We start from the raw sequence: 26,971 nt of genomic DNA on the forward strand, positions 1-26,971 counted from the left end.
GGAACCTTTACATGTCCATTTAACTAAAGTATTGCTTACCTAAGTAAAACACACAAGGACTTGTCTAGTTTTGTCATTTGGGTGGGGAGGTTGTTGGTAGTGATAAAATTATCCTTTCAGGGATCTTGCAAATATACTTGCGTTTATATGGCTGTAGAGAAGGATATGGATTCTGATATGGCTGCTTTTAAATTGTCCAATTTAAATTGTTTACATTATATTTAAATTGTCCAATTAATTACAAAATTTGAAGGTTAAGGCCTCAGGAAAAACTTCAGTTTAAGTGATTTATTTCTTAAAATGCTGAAAATGATAGCATCCCAGAAACATGGGCTTATGCATGGTTATAAAATGCTGTTTTTGTTTTGGTGAATGTTAAAAACAAAAACCACTTACGTATTTTAAGTATACACACAAAAAAAACCCCAAATAAACAAAAAACCCAGAATGGTCCTTAGGCATATAGGAGTTAAACACAAATTCTGACTGAGTAAAGACTATGAAGATTTCCCCCAACATTTAGAAAAGGTTCTCTAATGCAGAGGGATAATATATCATGGTCTCAAATATTCTTTTCCGATAAAGGAAGCAACTACAGAAAGCTTTTATTTGTTTAAAGTAACCAGTGCTATAGATGCAAAAACCCCAACAACTCCCCCAATACTACTTCAAAACAAACATATCAAACTTGATTTTCATTAGAATGTTATTTCTTCACACTAATAAATCAAAAAACAAAGACCCAGATTTTATATAAATATATAAATATATATAAAAAGCAATGCGAACAATTATTGAGCTTCATCTTCTGGACAAGAATGCCAAGTTAGTCTCTCTTCATAAAAAGCAATTACAATTTGAGGACACTTCATGTTTGCCTCTTTTGCCAGCACCAAGTCTGCCTCATCTGAATCTTTCCATTTCATGAGAAACATTAACTCTCCACTGCTGTCTGTGGCACCAATTATTCGTTCAGGATCAAGACCTCTGGCAAAGCCTCTTGGTTTATCAGCAGCATCTCTTTTCTTCTTTGATTTGCTATCATCAGATTCACTGTCAGATAAAGATTTTCTTTTTGTACCATCTTTTTCTTTACCAGCTTTTTGAGAGTTAAGAAATGCTTCAATTAACTCTGGACAATCTAGATTTTCTTCAGGCTCCCAAGTATTGTCAGCATCTGTAAAACCCTTCCACTTCAGGAAATACTCCACCTTCCCATTCACTACACGTCGGTCCAGTACTTTTTCCACCACAAATTCTTCAGGCTCTGCCTCTTCTACTTTTTTACTCTTTCCATTCTGTTTCTTTCCCATTTTTTGCAATGTAGTTTTATTGGAGGCCATTTTTTATTGCAGACTTGAAGAGCTATTATTCACCGCCTCCGAGCTGCTCCGGGTCCCGGGTCTGCGGCGTCTCCGCTTAAGTGTAATAATTCTTAATCATTATGTGTGGGGCCATATTTTTTTCATGTAGCACTTTCTGAAAATCATGTCAAGCCAATAGGGAAGTAAGTTTCTAACATAAAATTTTAGTTGTATCATCTTTCAGAAATGTTATTAATAAGGTGAGATCAAATAGAATCATCCCCACAAAGAGAAGAGAAAAATATACATGTACATAACTTGGAAATTTAGACATATTAATCAATTCTATTCCATAATGGCATCAGGGTGCATGGCTGGCTCAGTGAGTAGAGCATGCCACTCCTGATCTTGGAGTTGTGAATTTGAGCCCTACGTTGGGTGTAGGGCTGAGTTAAAAAATTTTAAATCTGGGGTGCCTGGGTGGCTCAGTGGGTTAAAGCCTCTGCCTTCAGCTCAGGTCATGATTTCAGGGTCCTGGGATTGAGCCCCACATCAGGCTCTCTGCTCAGCAGGAAGCCTGCTTCCTCCTCTCTCTTCTGCCTGCTTCTCAGCCTACTTGTGATCTCTGTCTGTCAAATAAATAAATAAATAAAATCTTTTAAAAAAATTTAAATCGGCTTCAACAATGTTTGAAAAATAAATAAATAACGGCCTCAACTTCTTTGTAGGAATTGAAAGAACTTAACAAATTTGTTTTCTTCGATGCAGAACTAGAATGTGAAACAATGAAACAGGAGAATACTCGCCTGCAGAATATTGTCGATAACCAGAAGTACTCAGTTGCAGACATTGAGAGAATAAATCATGAAAGAAATGAATTGCAACAGACCATTAATAAATTAACCAAGGACCTAGAGGCTGAACAACAGCAGTTATGGAATGAAGAGCTAAAATATGCCAGAGGAAAAGAGGCGGTATGTCATCCCATTTCCACAGTGGCATCTTAGAGCTGACATTCATAAAGGTCTACACCTATTAAGAAAAACTGAGTGGGGAGAATAAATTGGATAAAGAGTTAAAACTTTAGCATTGACATTTTACTAAAACACGCTCATCCCTAAAACACACATGTCACTTCCAATAACACCCCAATTTCTCTCCATCATATTTAAGGTAGTCTATTTTTTAGCAGTGACCAAGAAATAAACAAAAATGTCTCTTAAGTCCATGAAAATAATATTCATAAATCACATGCCTTTTATTTTAGAAGAGGATTTGAGTTTTCCTTTATTTACCTATTCACCATTCAAACATTTAACATCTGCTGTGTGCCACTTCCCATGCTGAGCTCAGAAGAATAAAGATATAAAGACAGACTCTCCCCTAAAGAAACGTCCAGTCTAGTTGATATGAGACCATGTGATCAGACCTCTAAAAGATGTTTGCACAGGGTATTGAGGAAACATACAGTATTCTTAATGCAAATGTAGTGTTTGTGGTGTGGGAAGTTGTATGAGGTAATTTTTAGAAAGGTTTCCTTGAAGAGGTAACATCTGGACTGATTTGGGAAGTATAAGTAAGAGTTCTCTTGGCAGGGACGCCTGGGTGGCTCAGTTGGTTAGATGACTGCCTTCGGCTCAGGTCATGATCCTGGAGTCCCGGGATCAAGTCCCACATCAGACTCCCAGCTCTATGGGGAGTCTGCTTCTCCCTCTGACCTTCTCCTCGCTCATGCTCTCTCTCACTGTCTCTCTCAAGTAAATAAATAAAATCTTAAAAAAAAAAAAAAAAAAAAGAGTTCTCTTGGCAAGGGTAGGGGATCAGCAAACAAGTATATGGGCAAGGTCAGAGAGAAAATAGTGTGTTGTACTCTGGCATCAGAATCTTTTCATATGGCTGGAGATTAATAGCATGGGATAAGGGCACACCAAAAGAGAAAACTCAAGAGAAAAAGCATATACCAGACAATAATGATTCTTTTCATATTTGAAAGTTTGGACTTTATCCTGAAAGCTCCAAGAAGCCCTTACGATTTTTAAACATATGACATTTCAGAAAGATCTTATTTTTGGTCATGTGAAAAATGGATTGGAAGGGAGCAAAACAGATAAGGATCTGTGGAAGTAATGCAGTAAGAAGTTATGAGCTAGATTTAGATAGTGCTAGTGGAGATTCAAAGAAGTGGGTGGATTCTGACTACTTAGGAGGTGCTCTTAGGAGGTAGAGTGAATAGGACCTGATGAAAGAAAAAGGGTGCATTCACCGTGTCTGGCTTGGTGCTTACTCTAAAATAGAAGAGAAGTGGCCAGTCAGGAATAGGGATGGTATGCTGGACCTGTTATGTCCATGGAGCATCCAAGTGAACATATTTAACAGGCTATTTTTCTTTGAGTCTGAACCTCAGCATAAAATATGAGGGTTTGCAATGTAGATTAAGTAAAAATCAGCATGTATTGTGACTGAAACCACAAGGGTAGATGAATTCACCAAGGAAGAATTCACAGGAGGAAGGGAGCACCAGCATCTTAAAGTGGACAAAGGTTCCTCAAGAGAAACCTAAAAGTAACTGAGGACTAGCCAGAAAGATCACAAGGATAGAAACTGAGAAAGGAAGTTGGGAAGGAATTAGCATTGTCAAATGCAATAAGGGGATTTAAAAGTTTCTGTCAGATTCCTAACAGCAGCCACTAGTGACTTTCACCAGAACCAAATTACTTGACTTCATTTCAGTTTTTTGTTTGTTTCTTTGTTTAAGATTTTATTTATTTATTTTACAGGCAGAAATCACAAGCAGGCAGAGAGGTAGGCAGAGAGAGGTGGAAGCAGGCTCCCTGCTGAGCAGAGAGGCCAATGCAGGGCTTGATCCCAGAACCCGGGATCATGACCTGAGCCAAAGTCAGAGGCTTTAACCCCTGAGCCACCCAGGCGCGCCTTCACTTCAGTTTTATATGTAGCACATTATTCTTTTAGCCAACATTGTTGAGAAAGTGTGCATATTGGCCATATGAATTTCTAGATAATTAAAGATTATCCTTATTTTTGTTGGCAATCCCTTAATAAATGTTCTATACTTCTGTTTGCTATACTTCTTGCTACCTATGTAGTCTTTATTACTCTTTAATGTAGCTCTCAGTAGGTATGAACTTTTTCTTAAATGATTTAGCGTAATCGTGCATGTGACACCAACATATTCTAAGACAGCAATAAGTTAACAGGTTATCTAGGAACCAAATAAAACTTTCCTATCAAATAATTCCAAAGTGATCTTTTCTGCTATTATACACTATTGCATTCTTAAGAAAAGTTATTTAAGACTCTTTTTTTAAGAAAAGGTAATAAAATGTGTCTTTCAAAGGGCTTTTTTTTTAATGGAAAAAATAAACTAGAGAGTTTCAAAATTAACCTTCGAAGTGTTCTACCCTAGTATTTTCAGTTATAATGTTTGTTTATTGGTAGGTATAGTACTAAAATATATACCTCACTGAGAAAGATTTAGTCTCATTTTGCTTCAAAGGTAATGTGGTTTTGTATCATATTAGTGCCGGCACTTTCCTTAGTACATTACTTAAAAATATTTATCACTGTTATTAAAATGAAAAAAGTAATTCAAAGCATCTCTTTTCGCCCAAAGGGACAATATTGGTTTTTCATCCTGGTTGCCTTATAAAGTACATTATAGGCATAATACAAATAGTTTCTTAGGTTTTAACTCTTTTATATTTTTAAAAATCTGTAGTTTGCACACCTACATATGTAATTTTTCATCTTGAAAGAACAGTTCAGTATGAGCAGTAAACATTCCCTCTTTTTTTTAAATCCCTGTTTCACCATACTTTTGCTTTGCCTTGACTATCTTTACTCCCTCATCCTACCCTCTAGATAACCTCTGTCCCTGTGTATTAAGGGAAAACATAGACATTTATAAGAACTAGGCTGTAGTGGTGATCCCAAAAGTCTTTGAACCTAGAATTTGGTAAACCTGTATTTTAACCCTGGATTTTCCATCATATACCTGTTTGAACTCAGCATGTTATCTCACCTCTCATAGTCTCAGTTTCCCTATTAATAAAGTAAGGTACATCAGTGAATCTGAAATAAGCTCCTTCAACAAACATTAATATATTTTATTTCTCAAGCACTGTGTGAGAATGGGGAAGTTATGAATCTCTGGAAAGATCAACTCTTGAGTTTGACTAGCTAAAATTAGCTGTATAAATGCTGTTTTTTATTTTGGAGGATCACGCAAAAGAAGAAAATTATGTGGGAAATAGGTAAGCAGTGATCTGATTAGAGCAGAGTAAGCCATACACAGTGAGAAGAAAACTTTAGGGTACTAGATGAGAGAGAGATTAAAAAATGATAGCAGAATGCAAAAATTTAATATGAACATTTGATCCGTCATCTTTTTTTCTGAATTAATTTTTATTCCACATGCCACCTCCGGCTAGTGTAGCTTTTTGGATATCTATGTTAAGATAACCATTGAACCAACATCTGCTCATCAGGAAAATGTATGATTGGCTTTCACTCTCTGAGTTGCGTGTGGGAAGAATAAATGTGCCACACATTTGCTCTCCCTGCAGTAAGTGCATGGGCTTGTGAAAATTGTTTTCATTCAGATAAATAAACTGCTGGTGAAGAACAGAAGCAACTACCTATAAAACCATTTAGTACAAGGACAAACAGAGCCTACACATTTTAATAATCCTTAGAGAGCTACTATCTTAGAAATTAGAGTAGTTGAAATTATTTCCTGATTCATTAGTAAGAAATCTTAAATGTGGAGCACCTCGTTAACTCATCTGAAGATCTTGCAACTCTTGATCTTGGGGTCATGAGTTTGAGCCCACTTTGGGTGTAGAAATTACTTAAATGAATAAATAAATAACTTTTTAAAATCTTAAGTGTAATATATATATATATATATATTAATATATAAGTAGCCTTGCTTTTGAGAGCTGATAAATTTTTGGAAATTACAAATTAAGTTTCAGTGGGTGCTCTTCCCCCATTGCATTCTTTCACTCAAAGTCTTCAGTTTTGTAGATAGGTAACAACAGTGAGAAAATGAAATGGAGGAAGCAGTATGAAAATAAATTGTCTAGACTCTGCAAATTCATTTATTTAATCAAATATTGGATACCTCCTAAATGCCAAACACTGTTCTGAGTCCTGCAGGGACTGCTTTCATGGAGCTTACAATGAAAGTAAATAAATACATCAGGTATTAGTAAGTGCTATGAATAAAAGTAAAGAGAATTGAGAAATATAGAGCAAAAGCCTTTCTGATGATGTAATTTGAACAGAGCCCTAAAGGAAGGGAAGGAGACCAGGAAATATGGAATTGTTATTAAAATATTTTTGTTAAAATGACATTTGTGACTTCTATGATTGCATTTCACTTATTTTGGAGAAATGAAATGTTTTATTTTGTACATTGATGATACCAAGGTTTGTTTGGTTTCATAATTTCTCTGACAGTTAAAGTAAATTTAATTAATACCTTAATATGGATTCTCGTTCCAAACTATCCAGTAAGTGAAAGAAGAGTAGTATATTGCTTACTAATTAATTACAATTTTTAAATTACACAGATTTTGTGTGAATAAAATCTTTCATTCTTTGCATTTTAAAACTGCCACCCTTACTACTAAAATAAACCAAATTACTAAACTACAAAAAATACTGTAATTTTTATGTATAATTGCAGAAATGACAATTGAAAACCATATGGAAAGGGACTGTTTTGTTTACTTTAACATTCCTTTTTGTGTTCTCTTCCTACAGATTGAAACACAATTATCAGAGTATCACAAGTTGGCCAGAAAATTAAAACTTATCCCTAAGGGTGCTGAAAATTCCAAAGGTTATGACTTTGAAATTAAGTTTAATCCTGAAGCTGGTGCCAACTGCCTTGTCAAATACAGAGCTCAAGTTTACGTAAGTACTATAAGTAGTTCAAAAGATTTTTAAATGATATGACTAATGTCTTGTTCATTTATTATAAGTAAGAGTTTAAACTTCAGCATCTTCATAAATGAGGACTGAACACAGGAATAAAACACTGAAACTTTTAATCCTCCTTTGTTTTGGTCTTTATTATAAAAAGTTGGTATTATAAAAGATGGTATTATAAAAGTCTTTATTATACCATCCTCTTTAAATTATAAAGCCTTTTCTTCCTCTCTACCTACTTTATTTACTCAAATAGAAACCAATAACCAATAGAAACTTCGATTATATTTAATATAGACATCAGAATTGTAAAGAGAAAAATTACCTGACCCTTGCTCTTAAGTAAATAAATAATTATTATATATGTGCTTTATTAGAATTGCTCACAAGTTATGGTGTTGAGATCAATTCTTGCCAGAACTGGGGGGAAGAAAAGTGTCCCCAGAGATGGTGAACCTGGAATGAAATCTTGAAAGAGGAGGTATTTATTGGGATGGTCTGTGGAAAGAGCTTCAGGCATAAGGACACTCATGAAGTCATGTGTGAAAGCATAAATATCACAGGGGATTAAGTAACACCAGTCAATAATGAAAAATCTGCACCTAATTTTTAAATATGGCCAAGGATATAATTTATGGAAGAAAATTTTTAAATTGTTCTATTGCATCTTCTGAATTATTCACAGATTTTAGTATTTTAGTGGCCCCTTCAAAAATGACACTTTTCAAAATACTTAGTTTTTTAATAAAGAATGTCAGGGTCTAAAGCTATGCATTTTTCCCTTGAGAGTCATTCATGCATTCAGTAAATTATTGATTAAATACATAGTATGCCCCCACCAGCTAGGTGCTGGAGATGAAATACCCAGAAAGATACAATTCCTGCATTTCCAGAAATCACAGTTTACTGGTGAACAGACTTTGATTAAATAAAGCTAGACTCATTTTCAATAGAAAAAATCCATCCGGTAAACATACGGTCTTTTACTGAATTGTTTCTCAAGCAATAGCTAGGTAGGCAGGTAGACAGACAGGCTGGCAGCCAGATAGTTTACACACCACTATTTTGAGTAATTTGACACTGATGCAAGAAAATAATTACTTGCTTCAAATCAGTGTAGAAAGGATTACCCAATACAAAAAGAATTCACATTCTAAGAAAAGAGGAAAGGTTTTACTATGGTCTCTGGAAAGAGTTTTATATAATAATAGAACAATAAAAATAGAAATAGCATCCAGAAGGTGCAACTCCAACTGTTACAAATAGTATTTGGAGAAAAGAAAAAAGAGGCATTGCATCAGGGCGCCTGGGTGGCTCAGTAGGTTAAGGCCTCTGCCTTCGATTCAGGTCATGATCCCAGGGTCCTGGGATCGAGCCCCACATCGGGCTCTCTGCTCAGCGGGGAGCCTGCTTCCCCTCTCTTTCTCTGCCTGCCTCTCTGCCTACAGACAGATATCTGTCTGTAAAATAAATAATAAAATCTTTTTTTAAAAAAAAAGGCATTGCATCTTGCAAAAAAGAGTGCCAAAATTGGGACGCCTGGGTGGCTCAGTTGGTTAAGCAGCTGCCTTCGGCTCAGGTCATGATCCCAGCACCCTGGGATGGAGTCCCACATCGGGCTCCTTGCTCGGCAGGGGGCCTGCTTTTCCCTCTGCCTCTACCTGCCTCTCTGTCTGCCTGTGCTCACTCGTTCTCTCTCCCTCTATCTCTGACAAATAAATAAAATCTTTAAAAAAAAAAAAAGAGTGTCAAAATTAAAAACAGTAATTTCAGAAGACCTACTAAAAAAGGTAGTAACCACAGGGTTTCCTTTTGGTGATTAAGATGGTTTGGAATGAGACGTGGTGTTTATACAACACTGATGTACTAAATGCAACACTGAATGTACTAAATGCCATTTAATTGTATGCTTTAAAAGAGGTAGTTTTATATTAAATTCATTTTAAATTATTTCAATTCAATCATTTAAAGTGTGGGTTTGATGTCAATTAAAAAATAATAATAATGGGAAACAATGAGGTACTGTGTTGAAAGAAAATTAGTAGAATAGATGATAAGCATAAGAAATACAAGCAATGAGAGCTTCAGGGTTGGTGAACACATGGAAATGCAGGGCTCACCCAGAGGGTATGGAAGCTTTGTCCCCCTTCCAAAGTACCTTGCCTTATGCATCTTTTCCATCTGGCTGTTTCTGACTTTCATCATTCTTAAATAAACTGGTAAACATTTGCCTATGCTGGATACCCACCTTGCTTTATTCATGGAAAAACCCACCCTGGCGATTTCTCTGCAGTAGTATGTCGAGGAGTCCATGGTTCTTTTTGCAGTCTCTGAGTCTTCATTGTGTAGCTTATTCAACCAGTCATTGGCTGCTGGTGGACATATGCTATGTTTCAAGTCTTGCTATTCTAGCAGAATTCCAATGAATAGCAGAAAGAAGAAATACAAGCAGATAATTTTAAGATTAAACAGTTGAAAAGGATTAAAGAGAAAAATATAAATTATTTTCAGAAAAGACACTGCATTAAAATAAGTGTATTTATAAAATATTTGAATAGCAGTGAATCCCCAGAATCCATAAGCAAATCTAAAATTTTGCAAGTATTCAAAACCAAAAGCAAGTTGCATTCTATAGTTACAGAAATTACATTGAAAATTGGTTTTATCCTCACTCCTGGGTGACTCACTAGGTTGAGCATCATCTTGGTTTCTATTTAGGTCATAATCTCAGAGTCCAAAGATCAAGCCGGGAGTCAGGCTTCTTGCTCCGTAGGAAGTCTACTTGAGATTCTCTCCCTCTTCCTTTGCCCCACCCCTGCATGCCTCTGTCTGCCTCTCTCTCTTTTTCTCTCTCTCTCTTTCATAAATAAATCTTTAAAGAAAAAAATTACTTTTATTGTCTTATTTATGGTGTATTAATTTAGTGTGAAAACTAAATGGCTTCACTTTTTTTTCTCCAAAAGTGGCTCCTTCTATCACAATACGTAGATGCCTCATGAGAGCTTTTGTACTTAGATATATCATATGTAACCCATATTCCTATGTATTTTATAGGTACCACTCAAGGAACTCTTGAACCAAACTGAAGAAGAAATTAATAAAGCTCTAAATAAAAAAATGGGGTTAGAGGATACTTTAGAACAGGTAAGTAACAAAATGTAGTTTTTAAAAGCAAAAATAAGATTTTTAACTCTTAGAGATGGTTTGTAGTTTCTAAGGAATGAATTTGTACCTTTTAAGGAATGAATTTTTAAGATCTTATGTAAAAGGAGAATTGAGTATGCCCTTGACTTAGAAACATTTTAGGTAACTTTTAAAATAACTTAAACATCCTTGGCTATACATAAAATAAAACTTTTAAAATAACTTAAACATCCTTGGCTATACATGTCATTGATGATGAAATAATAAAATACTGAGTAAATTATCCTTGATTTTAAATGAATAATTGCCTGGGCGTCTGGGTGGCTCAGTCATTAAGTGTCTGCCTTCAGGTCAGGTCATGATCCCGGTGTCCTGGGATGGAGCCCTGCATTGGGCTCCCTGCTCAGCAGGAAGCCTGCTTTTCCCTCTCCCACTCCCCCTTCTTATGTTCCTTCTCTTGCTGTGTGTGCTTCTGCCAAATAAGTAAATACAATCTTTAATAAAAATAAAAATAAGTGGAGAATTATCTCCTTCAACTTCAGATAATTTAATATCCCTTTTTCTTTTTAAGTTTTATATATATTTAAGTAAATCTCTAAACCCAACATGGGGCTCAGACTTAGAACCCTGCTATCAAGATTGCATGCCCTTTGGACTGAGCCAGCCAGGTGCCCCTTAATATCTCTTTATACTATAAGGAATTTCAGATGGCTACCTTAAAAGTAGATATGTATCACTTGGGGCTTGAGGCAAAGTAGCTATAATAAATTAAGAGATTTCTATTAACCACATTTTTCATTCTGCACTATGAAATTCAGGGGAACTCAAATGCCAGTAGAAGTCTACTTCCAAAAATAGGTTTCATAAAATTCCTTCTTCTAAGATACTTGAAATATAATATAATATATATAAATATAAAAATAATATAACCAAAAGATAACACTACTATTGATTCAGTAACCTTTAAATATTGTTAAAGTTGATTAGGAAGCTATTTCTCAACTGCACACAAAAGGTATTGTTTATATGACACCAAACAACTGAAGGAAAACTCTAGTTCAGCTCTTCAGCTAGTACTGTGGCATCTCAAGGTACAAAATCCTGTCTTTGCTCAGAATAGAAATTTGTTTTTCTCATCTGGAAATAAAACCTATACATTTCACAAATTATGCAAGTAACCCACATTTTTTTCAAGTTCACAAATTCTATCAAAACTTACTTTGTATTAGAATCCCCACTCAAAAAAAATAGCAGACTTTTTAACATTAGATAAGTGGGCCTTTTCATGATACTATTGTTATTATAATTTGGGGTTTCTATAACATCACACAATGGAAAGAAGATAAGGAACTAGGACTACTTAAACAGGTACTCTGCAGGTGTGTGGGTTATTTAAGATGACATCTTCGCTTAAGTTCCTTCAGTTTGATTTCTCTCTTTCGTTGGAATGGGCACTAAACCTGCAGACTTTCAAACTGACTTGAAACTTTTTAAAAGCCGTAGGCAGGAAAACTTGGAAGGGACGCCCAGGGAGTTCTAAAATGCCTACTATAGGTGGGGCACCTGGTTGGCTCTGTTGGTTAATCCTTGACTCTTGATTTCAGCTCAGGTCATGATCTCAGGGTCCTGGGGTCAGGACTGCACCATGTCCAGTGGGGAGTCTGCTTGAGATTCTCTCTCTGCCCACTGCCCTCCATGCTCACACTCTCTCTGGATCTCTGAAATTAATAAAACTTTTTTTTTTAATGCCTACTGTATAGTATAGGCTATACTATAGTATAGGCTGTAGATAAATATAAAAAGTTTGAATGAAGTATAAACTCCCATTTGGAGGAAAAGACTGACCTGTGGTTACACTAATCAGGTTCCCATTTTTCAAAACCCTTTTGGTCATAGAAAAGTGACTTGTGGAGAAGCACTTGAAATTGTTAAGAAGTTAAACCAAAGTATTACAGTAGCAATAGAAGGAAGGGTACAGATTTAGGAAATGTTGAGATAGACCTTAGGCAATTTTTGGCAGACTGTAAAAGCTGGGAGGGAAAGAGGTACCAACAGTAACTTCCATTTTTTCCAATGTGGGCAACCTTGGGGAGGAAAAATGAGTGCAACTAATCGGCCCTGTACTGGTGATATTGAGATTGCCTCTGCAGAACACAGACCTCCAAAAGGAAGCCAGAGTAATAGATTCAGAACATGGGGAGAGATTAGGTCTGAAAATACAGATTTCAAGAGTCTTCACCATATAGGTGGTTCTTAAACCCAAATGTGGATGATATTTCTGAGACTATGTAGAGTAAAGTGGCAGAGGATCAAATTTTGAGAAATAACACTACTTAAGAGATAGACAAAGGAAGGAGATTCTGGGAAAAACTCTTAGAAGAGGACAAGGGTCACCTGGATAGCTCAGTTGATAAGTGACTGCCTTCAGCTCAGGGAGCCCTGGACTCCCAGGATCAGGTCTCCCATCAGACTCACTGCTCAGCAAGGAGTCTGCTTCTCCCTCTGACCCTACCCCTTTTCATGCTCTCTATCCAAATAAATAAAAAGGGACCAACAGTCACCTTTTTAAAAGTGGCTTCCTCAGTGATCTTACGTAACTGATTTTCATCGTCCCCAGAATTGCTAGTCCAGGTGCAGCAGGTAATGTTGACCTCAACACAAGTATCTCCCTGCTTGGCTAAAAGATAATCAAGGGCTATCCTATTACCAAGAACAACTTTGGCCAGAGTCAAAGTAAGCTAATTTTGAGTCATGAATGCCTTTGAGTCATGTAAATCCCTTCTGCCTTGACAATTTAAATTTAGGGAGGTGACCAGTGAGGTATCTCAGTTTGTGGATAGTTAGAGGCACAATTAAATAACCTAAGAAGCATTGCTCAATTGTATATTAGCCATTCAGGCATTCATAGGCCCAGCCAGAATAATAACCACCACAGAAAAAGAAAAACCCTGTTGGGGCCCAGATCATTCCTGTAAGGCTGTCCCATTAATGGATTAAATCACAGGGATTGCTGCATTCACCCATACAAATCAGGGGTCAATTAGGTTTTCTCCTAGCCTGAAATTAAAAGTTGTTCCAAATACCAGAGAAAAACCTCCCTTAGCAGTGGCCTAGGAAATACAGATGATGGCCAATGCCAAAGTAAAGAAAGAGAAGAATAGAGGGTGTCATGTTTAGATAAGGTCTGAAGTCCCGATCCAGCACCTTGGGAGGAAACAATCTATCTTACTGTCCCGCTCGTTCTCTTCTTAGTTAATCTTAATTTGCTTTAGAGGTCTCCATCATTTGCACAGGACCAATGTCAGGCAGAACCTTCTTCAGCTGTGAGACGCTATGTCTAGGGTTCAGGTCCCTGAAGTTTTCCTGCCGTCAGGGTGGTAAGGAGGTAGTAATAGTCTCTTTCAAGGGAAGATTCAAGGCAGTCTTTGTTCTTAGTAATTCCAAATCAGAAGTCAGAGGAGAAAATTGGAAACATTAATTTGGAAAATCATAGTCAGATGTGTGAGGAAATTAGAATAATCCAAGACCTAGTCTGATTTATAGATATATAACAAAACCTCAAATGTAACAGGATTATAATTTAATATCTACAAAGGTTCAAACCTAATTTTTCTCTCTGAAATTACACCCATATTTACTGAAGATAACCACGGTAAAAGTAATTTGTTTGCATTAAACTTGGTCTCATTATTTACATAAGAATAGCAAGAAAAGCAATTGACCATAAAATCTCTTTTTAAAATTGCTTTACTGGAGACTTGTAAGCATGGTGCACAAATCAAGCCTCATATGGGGCTGCCTGCTCAGCAAGGAGTTGTCTTCTCCCTCTGACCCTATCCCCTCACACACACGTGCACTTGTGTTCTCTCTCCTCTCTCAAATAAATAGGTAAATAAGTAAAATCTTTTTTAAAAAAAAGACCAAAAAAACCCTCTTTTTCTTAATTAAATTCATTCCAATCTTACAACCTTGACCACACATAGAATGTCCTTCCCTTATTATTTCTGCCAGTTTTAATTATACATATTAAAATTTCTACCATTAGAAACTTTTAATTTCCAGTGAAATCTAAGAAGTAAGAACTTAAAAACCATCTTTTACATTACCATTCTGTAGATTAGCAGACTAATAAATACTTCTTTATGATTTCTAGAAACGTGTTTTCTCACAGAAAATTTGTCAGGGTCATGACACATGTTTATTAGTAAGTCCTAATATCTTTAGTTCCTGTGTAAAATGAATTAAAAAGTAGATAAACCAATATTCAGTAACTAATGTGTTAGTATTTTATCTTATTTGGAAATGATCTGAATAGTGAATGAATTTAACTTTACTGATCATTTAACTTAACCTAGCTAAAACTTTTTTAAGTTTCCAGGTTACCAAAAAGACTTGGGGAAACTATTTAAAAGTTCACCTAAAAACTTTTTATCTTTTTATATCCCTTTAATTTACTTGTTCTTTCCTGTGTTTCGATTACCAACCAAAATTTCATTAGACATTAGACAAAGTCAGTCATCATCCCAAGATAATTTTTCTTACTGACAGATTTTGTCAAGAGATAACATAAACTGATTTGATCGATAAACCCAGGTGGAATAAGACTTGTATGTATGCATTTTATTCAATGTTTATAACTTGAAAGAAAAGTTTATTTTACTTAAATCAAGCAAACTTAAGTTAAACTTAATAATGAATATTTTCTTAGGTGTTGTGAATTCAGAAAGCATTTGGGTTAGTTTCCATTGTTTTTTTGTTTTGGGGTTTTTTTTTTTTTTACTTTTTATGAATAGCAAATTTATTTAAGCACTTAGTTTAGGTCAATTAAATAGAGCTTTTTTACAAACTAATTTTAGAGGTAGAAAAATACCACACACCTTTAATGCACTTATAATAGACACACATAAACATATAACAGATATAAACAGAGACCTTCTGGCCTGTTTTACTAGTTAAAAAGAATTTGTATCTAAGTTGTTTATCTGGTAGATAGAGTAATTTAAGGCTACTTGAGTGGATGGCTTAAACTAAGTTTTAAATGATGTTTTCTTTTTTCATTTTTTTCCTGGTAAGAATTATCCCTGAAGTTGTACTTTAACATTTACATTTCAAAGATACAGGAAAGAATACAAGTTACAAGACTTTTAAAATAAATAGGGACTGTTTGGGGACTGGTAAAAAGAAACAGATGAACTTTGAAATGCTTCTAGAGTTGCATTTTCTAGTTTTGTAAAGAAGTGAATAAATCTGAAGATCTAATTGACTTTGTTCAACAATTCATGAGTCACGCAGCATCCCATTTAGCAAATAGAAGAGAGCTCCAAATGATTGCAGAAGGGAAAGAGACTAGAGGCACACAGTTAGGAAGCCTAATAGTATCCTGAATGATACATGGTAAAAAATTTAAACCAGGGCTATTGCAATAAGAGTGTAAAAGAGATATTTAAAGATTGAAACAATGTAATTTAGTGGTCCATTTGGATGTGAGCCTCGCAGGGCTCAATCCCAATCTGAGATCATGACCTGAGCCAAAATCAAAAGTCAAGACACTTAACTGACTGAGCTACCCAGGTGCCCCTGAAGATTTTTAAGTCAGGGCATAACACCCTTGTAATACAGTAAGCCCCATAATGTATGAAGGCTAGTTTAGAAGTACATGAAACTAGAGGCATACATTTCAGAGACCTAACACTATCCCAAGTGATAAATGGTAAAGACTCAATCCAAGGCTATTTCAGTGTAAGTGGAAAAAAGATTTAAAGATGGGAACAATGTAATTTACTGGTCCATTTGGATGTGAAGGTTACAGAAGAGAGGAATTAAGAATGTTCAGATGTCTAGCTTTGGTATATGATGTTAAAGAAAAAAAATTATTTATGACACTTGTTAAAGGAAGTAAGGTGGACTTCATTCAAGGGGGACCATTACAAAGAGGTTTTATAGTAGATGAGAGAGATTGGGCTCAACTCCAAATACAACAACAACAAAAAGGGAATTGTAACCAAGGAGAGTAGAATGCAGATCAGTGGTTAAAGAATTACTGAGAAGAAACTCTAGGGGTAAGGGACGATACTGTCTAAACCAGCCTAATAGGGGTAAGGGATGATACTATCTAAACCAGCCTAATAGTGTTCTTGCTGAAAGCAGGCCAACGTGATCAGACACCAGCTGAAGGATGTTGAAGGGACTTGATTAGATATTGAGGTTAAGGATTCTAATTAAACTGTCTTAAGCATGATTCTTGCTAAAATTGGACAAAGACATACACAGAAGCCAAAGGAAAACTCTCTTTGAGAAGAGAGTTCAGAAGAGCTGAGTAGTTTGGTCAAGGAGAGAATCTTTTGGTGGTGATATTCTAGATCCTTGATAAAGAATACAAGAGAAGGTTGTAGAAGAAAGAATTTCAGTCTGGGATATACTGAGTTTCAGATGTCTAGAACATCAGAGTGGAGACTGTCCTGTAGGCAGTTGGACTGTGTACACAGATATAAATATGTATTATTTAGCATGCATTTAATTAAAGCCAAGAAATTTCCCAGTTGTGAAAATGAAAAAGCAAGCTCTCCCAAATGAGCAGATGAGAATACAGCCAAGATCAGAATCCTGGGAGAACATTCACTTCCAAAGTACAAACAGAGAAAGAGAAATCCATAAGGAAGAGTTAGAAGGACCTCCCAAGACTTAAAGAGAAAACCAGGAGCGTCTATGGTCATAGAAACCAAGAAAGGGGATTTCAGAAGGAAGTGATCGACTAAATATGTTACTCAGATATAAATCATGAAAGATGTTCTTTGACTTTAGCAAACAATTTGTTGATGGTGATCTTTGCAAAGGCAACTTCATGAAGCAGAGGAGCCAGAAAGCTTATTGCTGTGGATTTAAATTTGAATGGTAGTAGCAGAAGATACTATAGTATTAATAGTCTACTTTCTATGGAATGCTACAATTAGATCATCACAAAATTTGAGTCTAAGGAGACAAGATGGAACAGTAGTTAGAAAGTGGTGTATGGGAAAGATTTTCATTTTGCAGGGGGTGAGGGAGCAGTTGTTTGAGTTTAAAGGTGAAAGAATGAGTTTAAGGAAAAGAGTTTAAAAAATTAGTTTAAAAAATGAAGTTTAAAAAATTAGGAGTGAAAGGTATTGATGGATTTGAACATAGTTCATGAAGAAATACCAAGGCTTGGGGTCTAGAGAAGAGGTAAAGGGGTTCTCTTCATGAGGAAAATGGGTATCATGCATCCTGAAACTGACAGAAGGAAGAAGGGTCTCGTAAGAAATATTTTGGTTGTTGGGAGACAGGAAGTGATGGAAATCCAATCTAGTGGCTTCTGTCTTCTCAATGACAGAAGAAAAAAATTTTCTAACTAAAGTAACTAATGATATCTTCTCTGCTTATAAACTGTTGGACAGTTGTTTACTGAATGAATGAATGAAATACTGAAGGAAGTATACCAAATATTAATAACAGTTCTTTGAGATTATAGAATTATTAGTAATTTTTATTTTCCTTAATTTTTTCCTTATTTACTACAGTGGAAATGTATATTTCTGTAATAAGGTTGGGGGAGGGGTGGGAATGTTTAATTGATGAAATTTTAGCAAAGCCCACATGAAAGTTAGAAGCTGCTCAGAGATTAAGTAAACATGATTTTGACAAACATGACTTCCTAGCGGAAGTTCTGATTATTTGGCTATGCAATGGTCTTACTGCAGATAAATTTAATGAAACAACTGGTTTAATTCAGCACTTTTCTTCAGAAATAATATATCTTTTTTTTTTTAAGATTTTATTTATTTATTTGACAGACAGAGATCACAAGTAGGCAGAGAGGCAGGCAGAGAGAGAGGGGAAAGCAGGCTCCCTGCTGAGCAGAGAGCCCGATGCGGGGCTGGATCCCAGGACCCTGGGATCATGACCTGAGCCGAAGGCAGAGGCTTTAACCCACTGAGCCACCCAGATGCCCCAGAAATAACATATCTTTAAACAGGAAGTTTATAGTGTAGGTGTCAAGGGCCAATCACCCCAAGATGTGCCACTTTGGCATGCAGCTTATTCAGAACTGAAAGTATTCAATACCCAAAAGACTCTGGAAGAAACTTTGATCTCCACCTACCCCCTAATTGCCTAAAAGAATTAAAGTCCTCCTCCCAGAAGGGAGGTATCACCATAGATAACTACAGTATAATATAAACTAGGGATGGTAGACAGTGAGGAACTTAGCAAAGTCTCTTTCTTAAAATTCCTCTCTATGTCCCATTTGTGTCTATGTGGCCTAGAAAACATTTGTTTACCAAACATTAACTCTTCCATCTTCCTATGAATTGCTTTCCTTTTCTTGAAATCCCAGATCCCTACCCCCTTATCTTTAGCTTACGATGACAAATATACTTCCTTTTGCTTGTCTTTAGAATCTCATGTCTTTGTGCATTCCCCATACATACAAAATTAAATTTGGTTTTCTCCTGTTAATCATTCTTATGTCAGTTAAATTCTTAAACCAGCCAAAAGAACCTTAAGGGTAGAGAACATTTTTTCCTGCTTGAATAGCTTCAGTAACTTTAGTCTTGTGGGAGCGGGGAGAAGGCAGAGGAAGGGGAGAGAGAGAATCTTAAGCAGGCTCCATGCCCAGCATAGAGCCCAACATAGGCTTGATCCCATGACCCTGAGATCGTGACCTGAGCCAAGATCAAGTGTCAGACGCTTAATCAGCTGAGCTGATTGGAGTTAGAACATCTAGGTTGGAGTTGTGGGCATGTGCTCTCTGTATGATCCTACGTGAATAGCATTCATTCTAGCCAACTCTTCTCATTTGTAAAATAGAAAAGGAATATTCTTTATAAAGAGACTTTTGATAATTGAATGAGAAGTATATGCAAGTTTCTCTAATAAATAGTCACTTTACCATCCTATCATATACCAAACAACAATTGCTTTACTAAATTTCTCCTCAAAATATGTGTGCGTAATTTTTTTGTGACTTCATATATGTGCTGAATCATCCTTTTAAAGAAAGATCCAGCTTATAGATACATATTTCTATTTTTTATTTCCTAGAGCAAATATTTTCTTAACCTAGCTGGAAAACATTCTATATTAATTTCTGGTAACTTTGGAAACACTTTTTTTCTTTAATTTTGGTTTCAACAGGCTTAAAGCTCAAACTTTAATAAGATTAAATGTGTTAAATTTATTACTGTTTGGGAGAATCCATTGATTAATAACCAGTTAGAAAACATCCAGTAAAATCAATATGAAAACTTCTCTTTAACATCCTAGAAAGTAAACATACAAATGGAAAGCTAGGTAACTAATAAAAGAGATGAAATGTAAGTAAATCTAGACTTCAAAACTAGAAGGCAAAAACAACTTACATGTATTAACAAATTAATATAAAAATGTTCAGAGTGTATATAATACATGTAATATTTATAATACTATATAAGATTGCTTACAAACACTCCCACAGCAACTAGTAGAAAAGTACCCGGTATCCTTCTTTTACTGGGAATTAAGCCAGACTTTTTTTCCTAATTAACTCTGTATTTTAATATTGTACATTAAAAATATATATATGTCTTTTTGTGTGTTTGTTTTTATTTAACTCCTCTTTGGGGAATAGTAAATTCTGAGAACAAATGATAGGTGAGAATCCAAAAGGACTAAAAATAACATGGTTCAATCGGTAATATGAAAGTTTTATAACTTACTAAAATGTTTTTGGTGTATGGTTATGATTTCTCAACCCAAGTTTTATTCTCCAAGCTAAATACAATGATAACAGAAAGCAGGAGAGGTGTAAGAACTCTGAAAGAAGAAGTTCAAAAGCTGGACGATCTTTACCAACAAAAGGTTAAGGTAAGAACTTTGCCACAGTTTGTATAGGTAAGCTTTGACCTAGTCTTACATCTAAGTAAACATTTAAGCTTAACTTGTGTTTAAGTTTAGTGTAATCTTCTAAAGTTTATTGTAAAGAGTTATTTTGTCCTTTTAAAGGATTTTTTTTCCAGGAATTGGGCTGTTTCACATGAGAACACGTTTACTGTTTCATTAATATTTTAGACTTGAATATGAGATTCTGTATCCTTGTAAGACCAAAACATGTTTTAAATGTAATCTCTTCTACCTTTTTTAGAAATTTAGTGTTAAGTACTCCTAAAGCATAAACCTCCAATAAGGCTTGTGTATGTGATTGCCTGGAAAGAGTTATAGCAAACTGACTAACTTGGCCAAATCACAAAGATATTTTATATGAAATTTAGAATGTGGGAAAAATAATAGGATTCTTTTCCCACCACCTCTAATCCATCCACCTTCTCACCATGTTTTACTTAGGGAAGCACTCATGTGACCCTTCATTACCATTTATAAAACTGACAAGAGAATTTTAGTCATACTAATATCTTTTACTTAGTTACAGCAACAAAGTATTAGGAATTGGAAATTTTCTCTTGGCCTTGTATTGCATTTAGGGCCTATACATTTTGTTAAGTAGTGAGAAATTTTTAGAAAATACACCACAGTAATGTGATCTACATGTGAAATATGAGCTAGTTGGTAATCATTGTTATTTTCATATGTTCTCCATGACAGTACTTGCATTTGTCCTCTTAAAGCACTTCAGTGAAAGCCTTTTATATTTCATCTTAACCTAAGAGTTGATGACTTTGGGCTCCTTTTCCTGTGCATATTTCACATATGTGAAATAAAGGTAGTGTGAAAGTTACCCACATTTTTGCATGTATAAAAGACCTCTTGATGATCATAGGAAATATTTAAGTCATTATCCTAAGGTTTCTTATAGTACCTACCTGAAAATACTGCTGAATGAATTCCATATAAGGCCTGTTGAGAAGGTCATATTTAGGTTTACAGTATAAAATTTCCAAAAAAGCTTTTTAAAGTCTCATACATGTAAAACAGTACACATTCTGAGAATATAAATGATGGTGCAACCTGATTTTTTTTAATGTGTTACATATAGATGGTATGTGGAGTATAGTATATGAAGTATATAGAACACAAACATTAAAAATGATAACCATACGCTTATCTTGATAGGAAGCTGAAGAAGAGGACAAAAAATGTGCCAGTGAGCTGGAGTCCTTGGAGAAACACAAGCATCTGCTGGAGAGCGCTGTTAACGAGGGCCTCAGTGAAGCTATGAATGAATTAGATGCTATTCAGCGAGAGTAAGTTCATGTAACCAAGATTTATAATGTTTATTTCAGATTAATTATTTAACATTTCTGTAAAACCAGATCTATGTTTATTAGCTTTAATTTATATTATAGAGCTACATGGGAAAGAGGAAGTAGTGAACACAGAAAGAGCCTGTAACTTGAAATACTGTCCCTAAATGTATTCTGCTACTATTATAGCTATCGCCTCCTAAGAAAACATTTATTTTTACATAGAATTAATAAAGGGCTTTTAAACACTGAAAACAGCATAAAATTTTCAGTCAGTTGAAATACTTTGGCTATTTGTTTCTATTTTTAAGATATTTATACTTTCTGGAAATTATATATACAACAAACTGTATCCTGTAAATTATATGATCATTGTGCTGTAACACATTATGTGCCCTCATAATAATCACCACACTGCAAAATCATGCAATGAAAAATCAGCACCTACAGTAAAATTGGGATTGGGCACAACACTCAAAATCAGCCAGTGACACACATAAACAAAAGATGGGAACCTAACTAAAATGTTAGCACAATTGTACATATGTTAAATGTTTAAGAAGTACATAAATGCTATGATAAATATGACACTATATTTTAAAGACTCCAGAAGTTTGCCTGGGAAAGGGGCATTCAAAGGGTTGCAGCTTTTAAATTATTGAAATGAGGTGGAGGGAGAATTATCCAAAATCAGATGGGAAGTTTTAACACCAGAGGTGGATGCATGTGACTCATCACATAATGTAATGAATTGAGGGAGCTGGTACACATTTGAGGTGTGTGTTTATATGTTTTTATATTCCTTTGCGTCTGGATTCAGCTGAGGGCAGTTTTCTGCATTCACTTAGTGTTTTTCAAGAAGGAAATGGCATAGGGACAACTGTATGACTCAGCTGAAGAACATGGAACTTTTTTTTTAAAGCATGCAACTCTTGATCACAGGATTGTGAGTTTGAGCCCCAAATTTATTAAAAATAAATAAATAGATAAACAGATTCTAAAAAAGGAAAGAAATGTCATAAGCAAATACAAATTTTTGCATTATGGTCAAATTGCTATGTAATATTTCAATCCAAATGGAGCAAATGCGTGTTTCCAAACAAGCAGCAGAACTAACTCTATATGCTACATTTCTTAGTTCTTCATTATCAAATTACACATTGTCAAGTTTTCCCTCTTGGTTTCCATATTATTTTAAAACTTACATAGAAAGAGTTTTAGCCACATTGTGTATTAACAGTAACTAAAATGGTGACATCCTTTTTTAAAGAGTATTCTGCCTTTGTGTATATAATTTTCTCATGCAACGCATAGAAAGTCAATATACTGAATCCATAGGCTCTTTTTTTTAAAGTCTTAATTAAGTGACCCTCAACTAAAAAATTCTGACTTTGAGATCAGAAGTACAACCCTTAAGAAAATCACACCTCTTCATTTGCTTATTTGTAGTTTAGGGATAAAAAACTCAGCTGAAGCATTTTTTTGGCTTGCAGTCTTTGTTTTTAATTTGAATTTGCATACGTTAAAAAAAAAAGAGAGACTCCCACTCCCCATTCAAATGTATTGAATGCCTTCTCCCTGAAAGCATTTAAGTTTACAACCCTTTTGGAGATTCAGTGAAGACCAATTGCCCCCAAGTTTTGTATGTTAAGGCACAAGGTTTTGGTGCTGTTTTGTTTTGGTGCTTGCAAAGGATCTTTGAAAATGTTTTTCCGTCTTAATGGCTGAGAAGCAAACAGCGCATATACCAAACACAGTCTGCGTTTATTGAATATGAAAAGGAGAAGTGAGCTAACTAGAACTGATGGATTAGGGGTTTTCTCCTAGACAACTCAAGCAAGAGTTTTTATTCTACAGATACCAACTAGTTGTGCAAACCACAACTGAAGAACGACGAAAAGTGGGAAATAACTTGCAGCGTCTTTTAGAGATGGTTGCTACACATGTAGGGTCTGTGGAGGTAAGTGTATGAAGGTCTTTCCTACATTCTAATGAAGATTTTTAAAACTGTATTTCTATTTTGTTTCTATAGAAATTAAATGATAAATTTTATTTCTATGGAAAATATATTCTAGTAAAAAGTTATCAGAAGAGTCCTGTTTAGTGGTATGTAAGGAGCATCTGCATTTCATAAAACAATCTGTTTTGTTCACATAACAACAACATAAACAACATGTAATGGTATTTATTACATCAATAGTATATAATCATGCGCCAGGCCACATTCTACATACTGAAAACATACCAACACATTTAAGATTTCAGTAAAATTAAGATGAAAGAGCATGGGTTATGACAAATATTTTTCCTTTCCATTAATTTCGTGTAAAGTACTTATAAAATATAGAATGAAGTACTTATGAAACGTGAAGCATAGCTTTAAAGTTCAACAATAATACTAGTCCTCCAACCTGCTGTACAGAGCCCAGAAGCCAAGTTAAACAGCTAACCTTTAAAATTCCAGGGTCATCTATTAGGTGATAATATATTGACAATTGTGAATAGTGTAAGAGAAAAAAATAACCTCATTATATCCCATTGTTAGTCTTCCATTTATTGAAAATAGCATGTGATATGCTATTTCTCCTCCTTTCTCCTAAAAGGCATTGAACTGCATTTTCTTGTATGCTAGTGTTCTTGAGTGCTTGGTGAAAAGAACTAAGAAAATAAGCTGGATCCTACATCAGAAAACCTGGCTTCTCCCCGCTTAGTGGCTCTATAACCTTTCATAGGTTCTTTTTCAACAAGTATTGTTAATTTGAACCACAGACCAGATAATTATATGAGTAATTACTTTCTTGTTCTCTCAAGGATGATGTATAATAAATGCATAAGAGGAAAATTCATTCCCAACCTGTGATGATTGGCTCAGATTGAGAAAGTCTACTTATATGTACCATTTTGCTTCTTTTAGTCTTCACCTCCTCCATCTGTGTAATGAGGGTTGTACTAAATCACTGCCAACATCTTCACATCTCTATTCTCTATAACAGTTAGTTTGACCTCAGTGTTAATCCAATAGTGATTTATCACAAGGGATTTATGTGAAATGAAACCGCAACTGTTAAAGTTTTACTCAGTTAACATGAAGTTAGATTTGAAACCCTAATGATTATTACTTTTTAGTTTCTATTTAGTTCATTGTTGTTCAAGATCAGATGGCATTTTCAGAGCACTTACTTTGCACTATGTAAGAATTACAAATAGCCAGTAAACTATGGAAGGAGCCCCTAAAGTCAACCAATCATCTTTAAAACCTAATGTGAGGAAATTTTACAAGTGATAAAATTAGACTATAGAAAACAGAGGACTGTGGATCTAATGGTATCTTTAAATGGGGTATTTTTCCTCTGAGGTAAAACGTTTCCTTGAGCAGTTCCTGGTTGTAGCCCCATGCAGGTCCTGTATGTGTCTTGATATTCTAGACTAGGAGAGAGCAAACTACAGCTCACAGGCCAAATTGTGCCCACAGGCTGCTTTTGTAAATAAGTTTTATTGGAACACAGACACTTCATTCACTTCCATACTCTTTATGGCTGCATTCCCACTACAGTGGCGGGGTTGAACAGTTGCAACAAAGGCCGTTTGGTTCACAAAGCCTGAAGTATTTGTTATTTGGACCTTTACAGGAAAAAGTTGCTGACGCCTATTCCAGAATTCTACCTTCTTGAAGGGCACAAAATCTTTTTTGTCTGTTAAGATGTTCAGAAATTAGGGGCGCCTGGGTGGCTCAGTGGGTTAAAGCCTCTGACTTCAGCTCAGGTCATGATCCCAGGATCCTGGGATCGAGTCCCGCATCGGGCTCTCTGCTTGGCAGGGAGCCTGCTTCCTTCTCTCTCTCTCTCTCTGTCTGCCTCTCTGCTTACTTGTGATCTCTGTCTGTCAAATGAATAAATAAAAAACCTTTAAAAAAAAAGATGTTCAGAAATTATTATTAAGCCGTAATAACAAACCCATTATAATACTGATGCATATAAACCAAGCTCTGACAGAGTGCAGAAAAAGATGGATAAGCATAGACAGAAGTTATATTTTTAAGAGAGGTTGTATTGCAGACTAGTGGGGTAAAATGAATTGTTCAATTAATGGATTTGGGATTCCTGCCTTAAAACATAAACAAAAATCACTGCAAGATGGATTAAGAAATTAATGTGAGGCTAAATTTATTTTTTTGGAGAGAGAATGAGGGCTGGGGAGAGGGGCAGGGGAACAGGGAGAGAGAACCTTAAGCAGGCTCTGCTCCCAGTACAGAGTCCAACATGGGGCTTGATCCCACAACCCTGAGGTCATGACCTGAGCTGAAATCAAGAGTCAGACACTTAAGCTACTGAGCCACCCAGGCAGCCCAAAGTGAGGCTAAATTTTTAACTTTCAGAAAAATTATAGACACTATTTTTATTCCTCAAGAGTTGTAAAGTAGTTCTTAAATTAGACACAAAGAGTAAAAACCACAAAAGTAATTATTTATAAATTCACCTTTGTTAAAATTAAGATCTCTACATCAAAAGACAAAGACTAGAGGGACACCTGGGTGGCTCAGTTGGTCAAGCTTCTGCCTTCAGCTCAGATTATGATCCCAGGGTCCTGGGATCAGCTCCGCATCCAGCTCCCTGTTCACTGGGTAGTCACTTTTCCCTCTCCCTCTGCCCCCCCCCAGTTGTTTACTCTCTCTCTAAATAAATACATATATAAATTTTTCTTTTTTTTAAGTGGAAAGGCAAGCCACAAAACAATAATTTTTTAAGACAACTAATAGTATCCAGATACATAATGACCTCTGATAACTAAGTACAGAAGGTGGGCAAAAGACTTGAATGGGAATTTCACAGAAAGCTAAGGTGGCCAATAAACAGGAAAAGATCTACCGCTTCCCACCCTCAAGAAATTGGCAAAAAAATTAAAGTTTGGGAATACTAAATGCCAGCAAGAACATAGAGAAATGCAAGTTTTCCTTTATACTACAGGGTTGCAAACTGATGTTAACAGTTTTAGAAAACAAATTTGCAATCCCTAATAAAATAGTGCAGTTCCTTTCTAGGTATTAAGCTAAATTTTTACACGTGTGCTAGAGTACTAGCACTATTAGTACTAGTACTATACTAGTTGAATAGTATCCTCTCAAAATTCATGTGTATCTAGCATCTCATCATGTGACATTTGAAAAAATAAGGTCTTTGTGGATGTCATTAGTTAAAATGAGGTCAAAATAGATTATGTAGGTCCTCAACCTAGGGACCAATATCCTTATAAGAGTCGATGTGAAGATGGAGGCAGAAATTAGAGTGACACAGCTGTAAACTAGGGATTACCCAGAACTGCTAGAAGCTGGTAAGAGGTAAGGAAGAATTCTTCCCCCAGAGCCTTCAGAGAAAGTGG

At 35.5% G+C, this 26,971-nt stretch overlaps 2 protein-coding genes across 3 annotated transcripts in view; one reads left to right on the top strand and one right to left on the bottom strand.

Annotated features, from left to right (window-relative positions):
* NDC80 (NDC80 kinetochore complex component) overlaps positions 1 to 26,971 on the top strand; it is a 51,731-nt gene that overhangs the window by 23,287 nt on the left and 1,473 nt on the right. For both annotated transcript variants that reach the window (XM_082699430.1, XM_082699431.1), the window contains 6 exons: positions 2,073 to 2,278; positions 7,092 to 7,244; positions 10,314 to 10,403; positions 20,169 to 20,261; positions 21,465 to 21,595; positions 23,453 to 23,555. In XM_082699430.1, coding sequence (XP_082555556.1) covers positions 2,073 to 2,278; positions 7,092 to 7,244; positions 10,314 to 10,403; positions 20,169 to 20,261; positions 21,465 to 21,595; positions 23,453 to 23,555 — 776 coding nt within the window. The remainder of the gene's footprint in view (positions 1 to 2,072; positions 2,279 to 7,091; positions 7,245 to 10,313; positions 10,404 to 20,168; positions 20,262 to 21,464; positions 21,596 to 23,452; positions 23,556 to 26,971) is intronic.
* LOC309847300 (chromobox protein homolog 3) lies at positions 274 to 1,431 on the bottom strand. The gene has a single exon (XM_082697288.1). It carries the CDS (start codon positions 1,341 to 1,343, stop codon positions 792 to 794), a length of 552 nt encoding a protein of 183 aa, XP_082553414.1. The 5' UTR covers positions 1,344 to 1,431; the 3' UTR covers positions 274 to 791.

This window comes from Mustela nivalis, assembly GCF_964662115.1.
Source record: "Mustela nivalis genome assembly, chromosome: 14".
NCBI classification, from domain to species: domain Eukaryota; kingdom Metazoa; phylum Chordata; class Mammalia; order Carnivora; family Mustelidae; genus Mustela; species Mustela nivalis.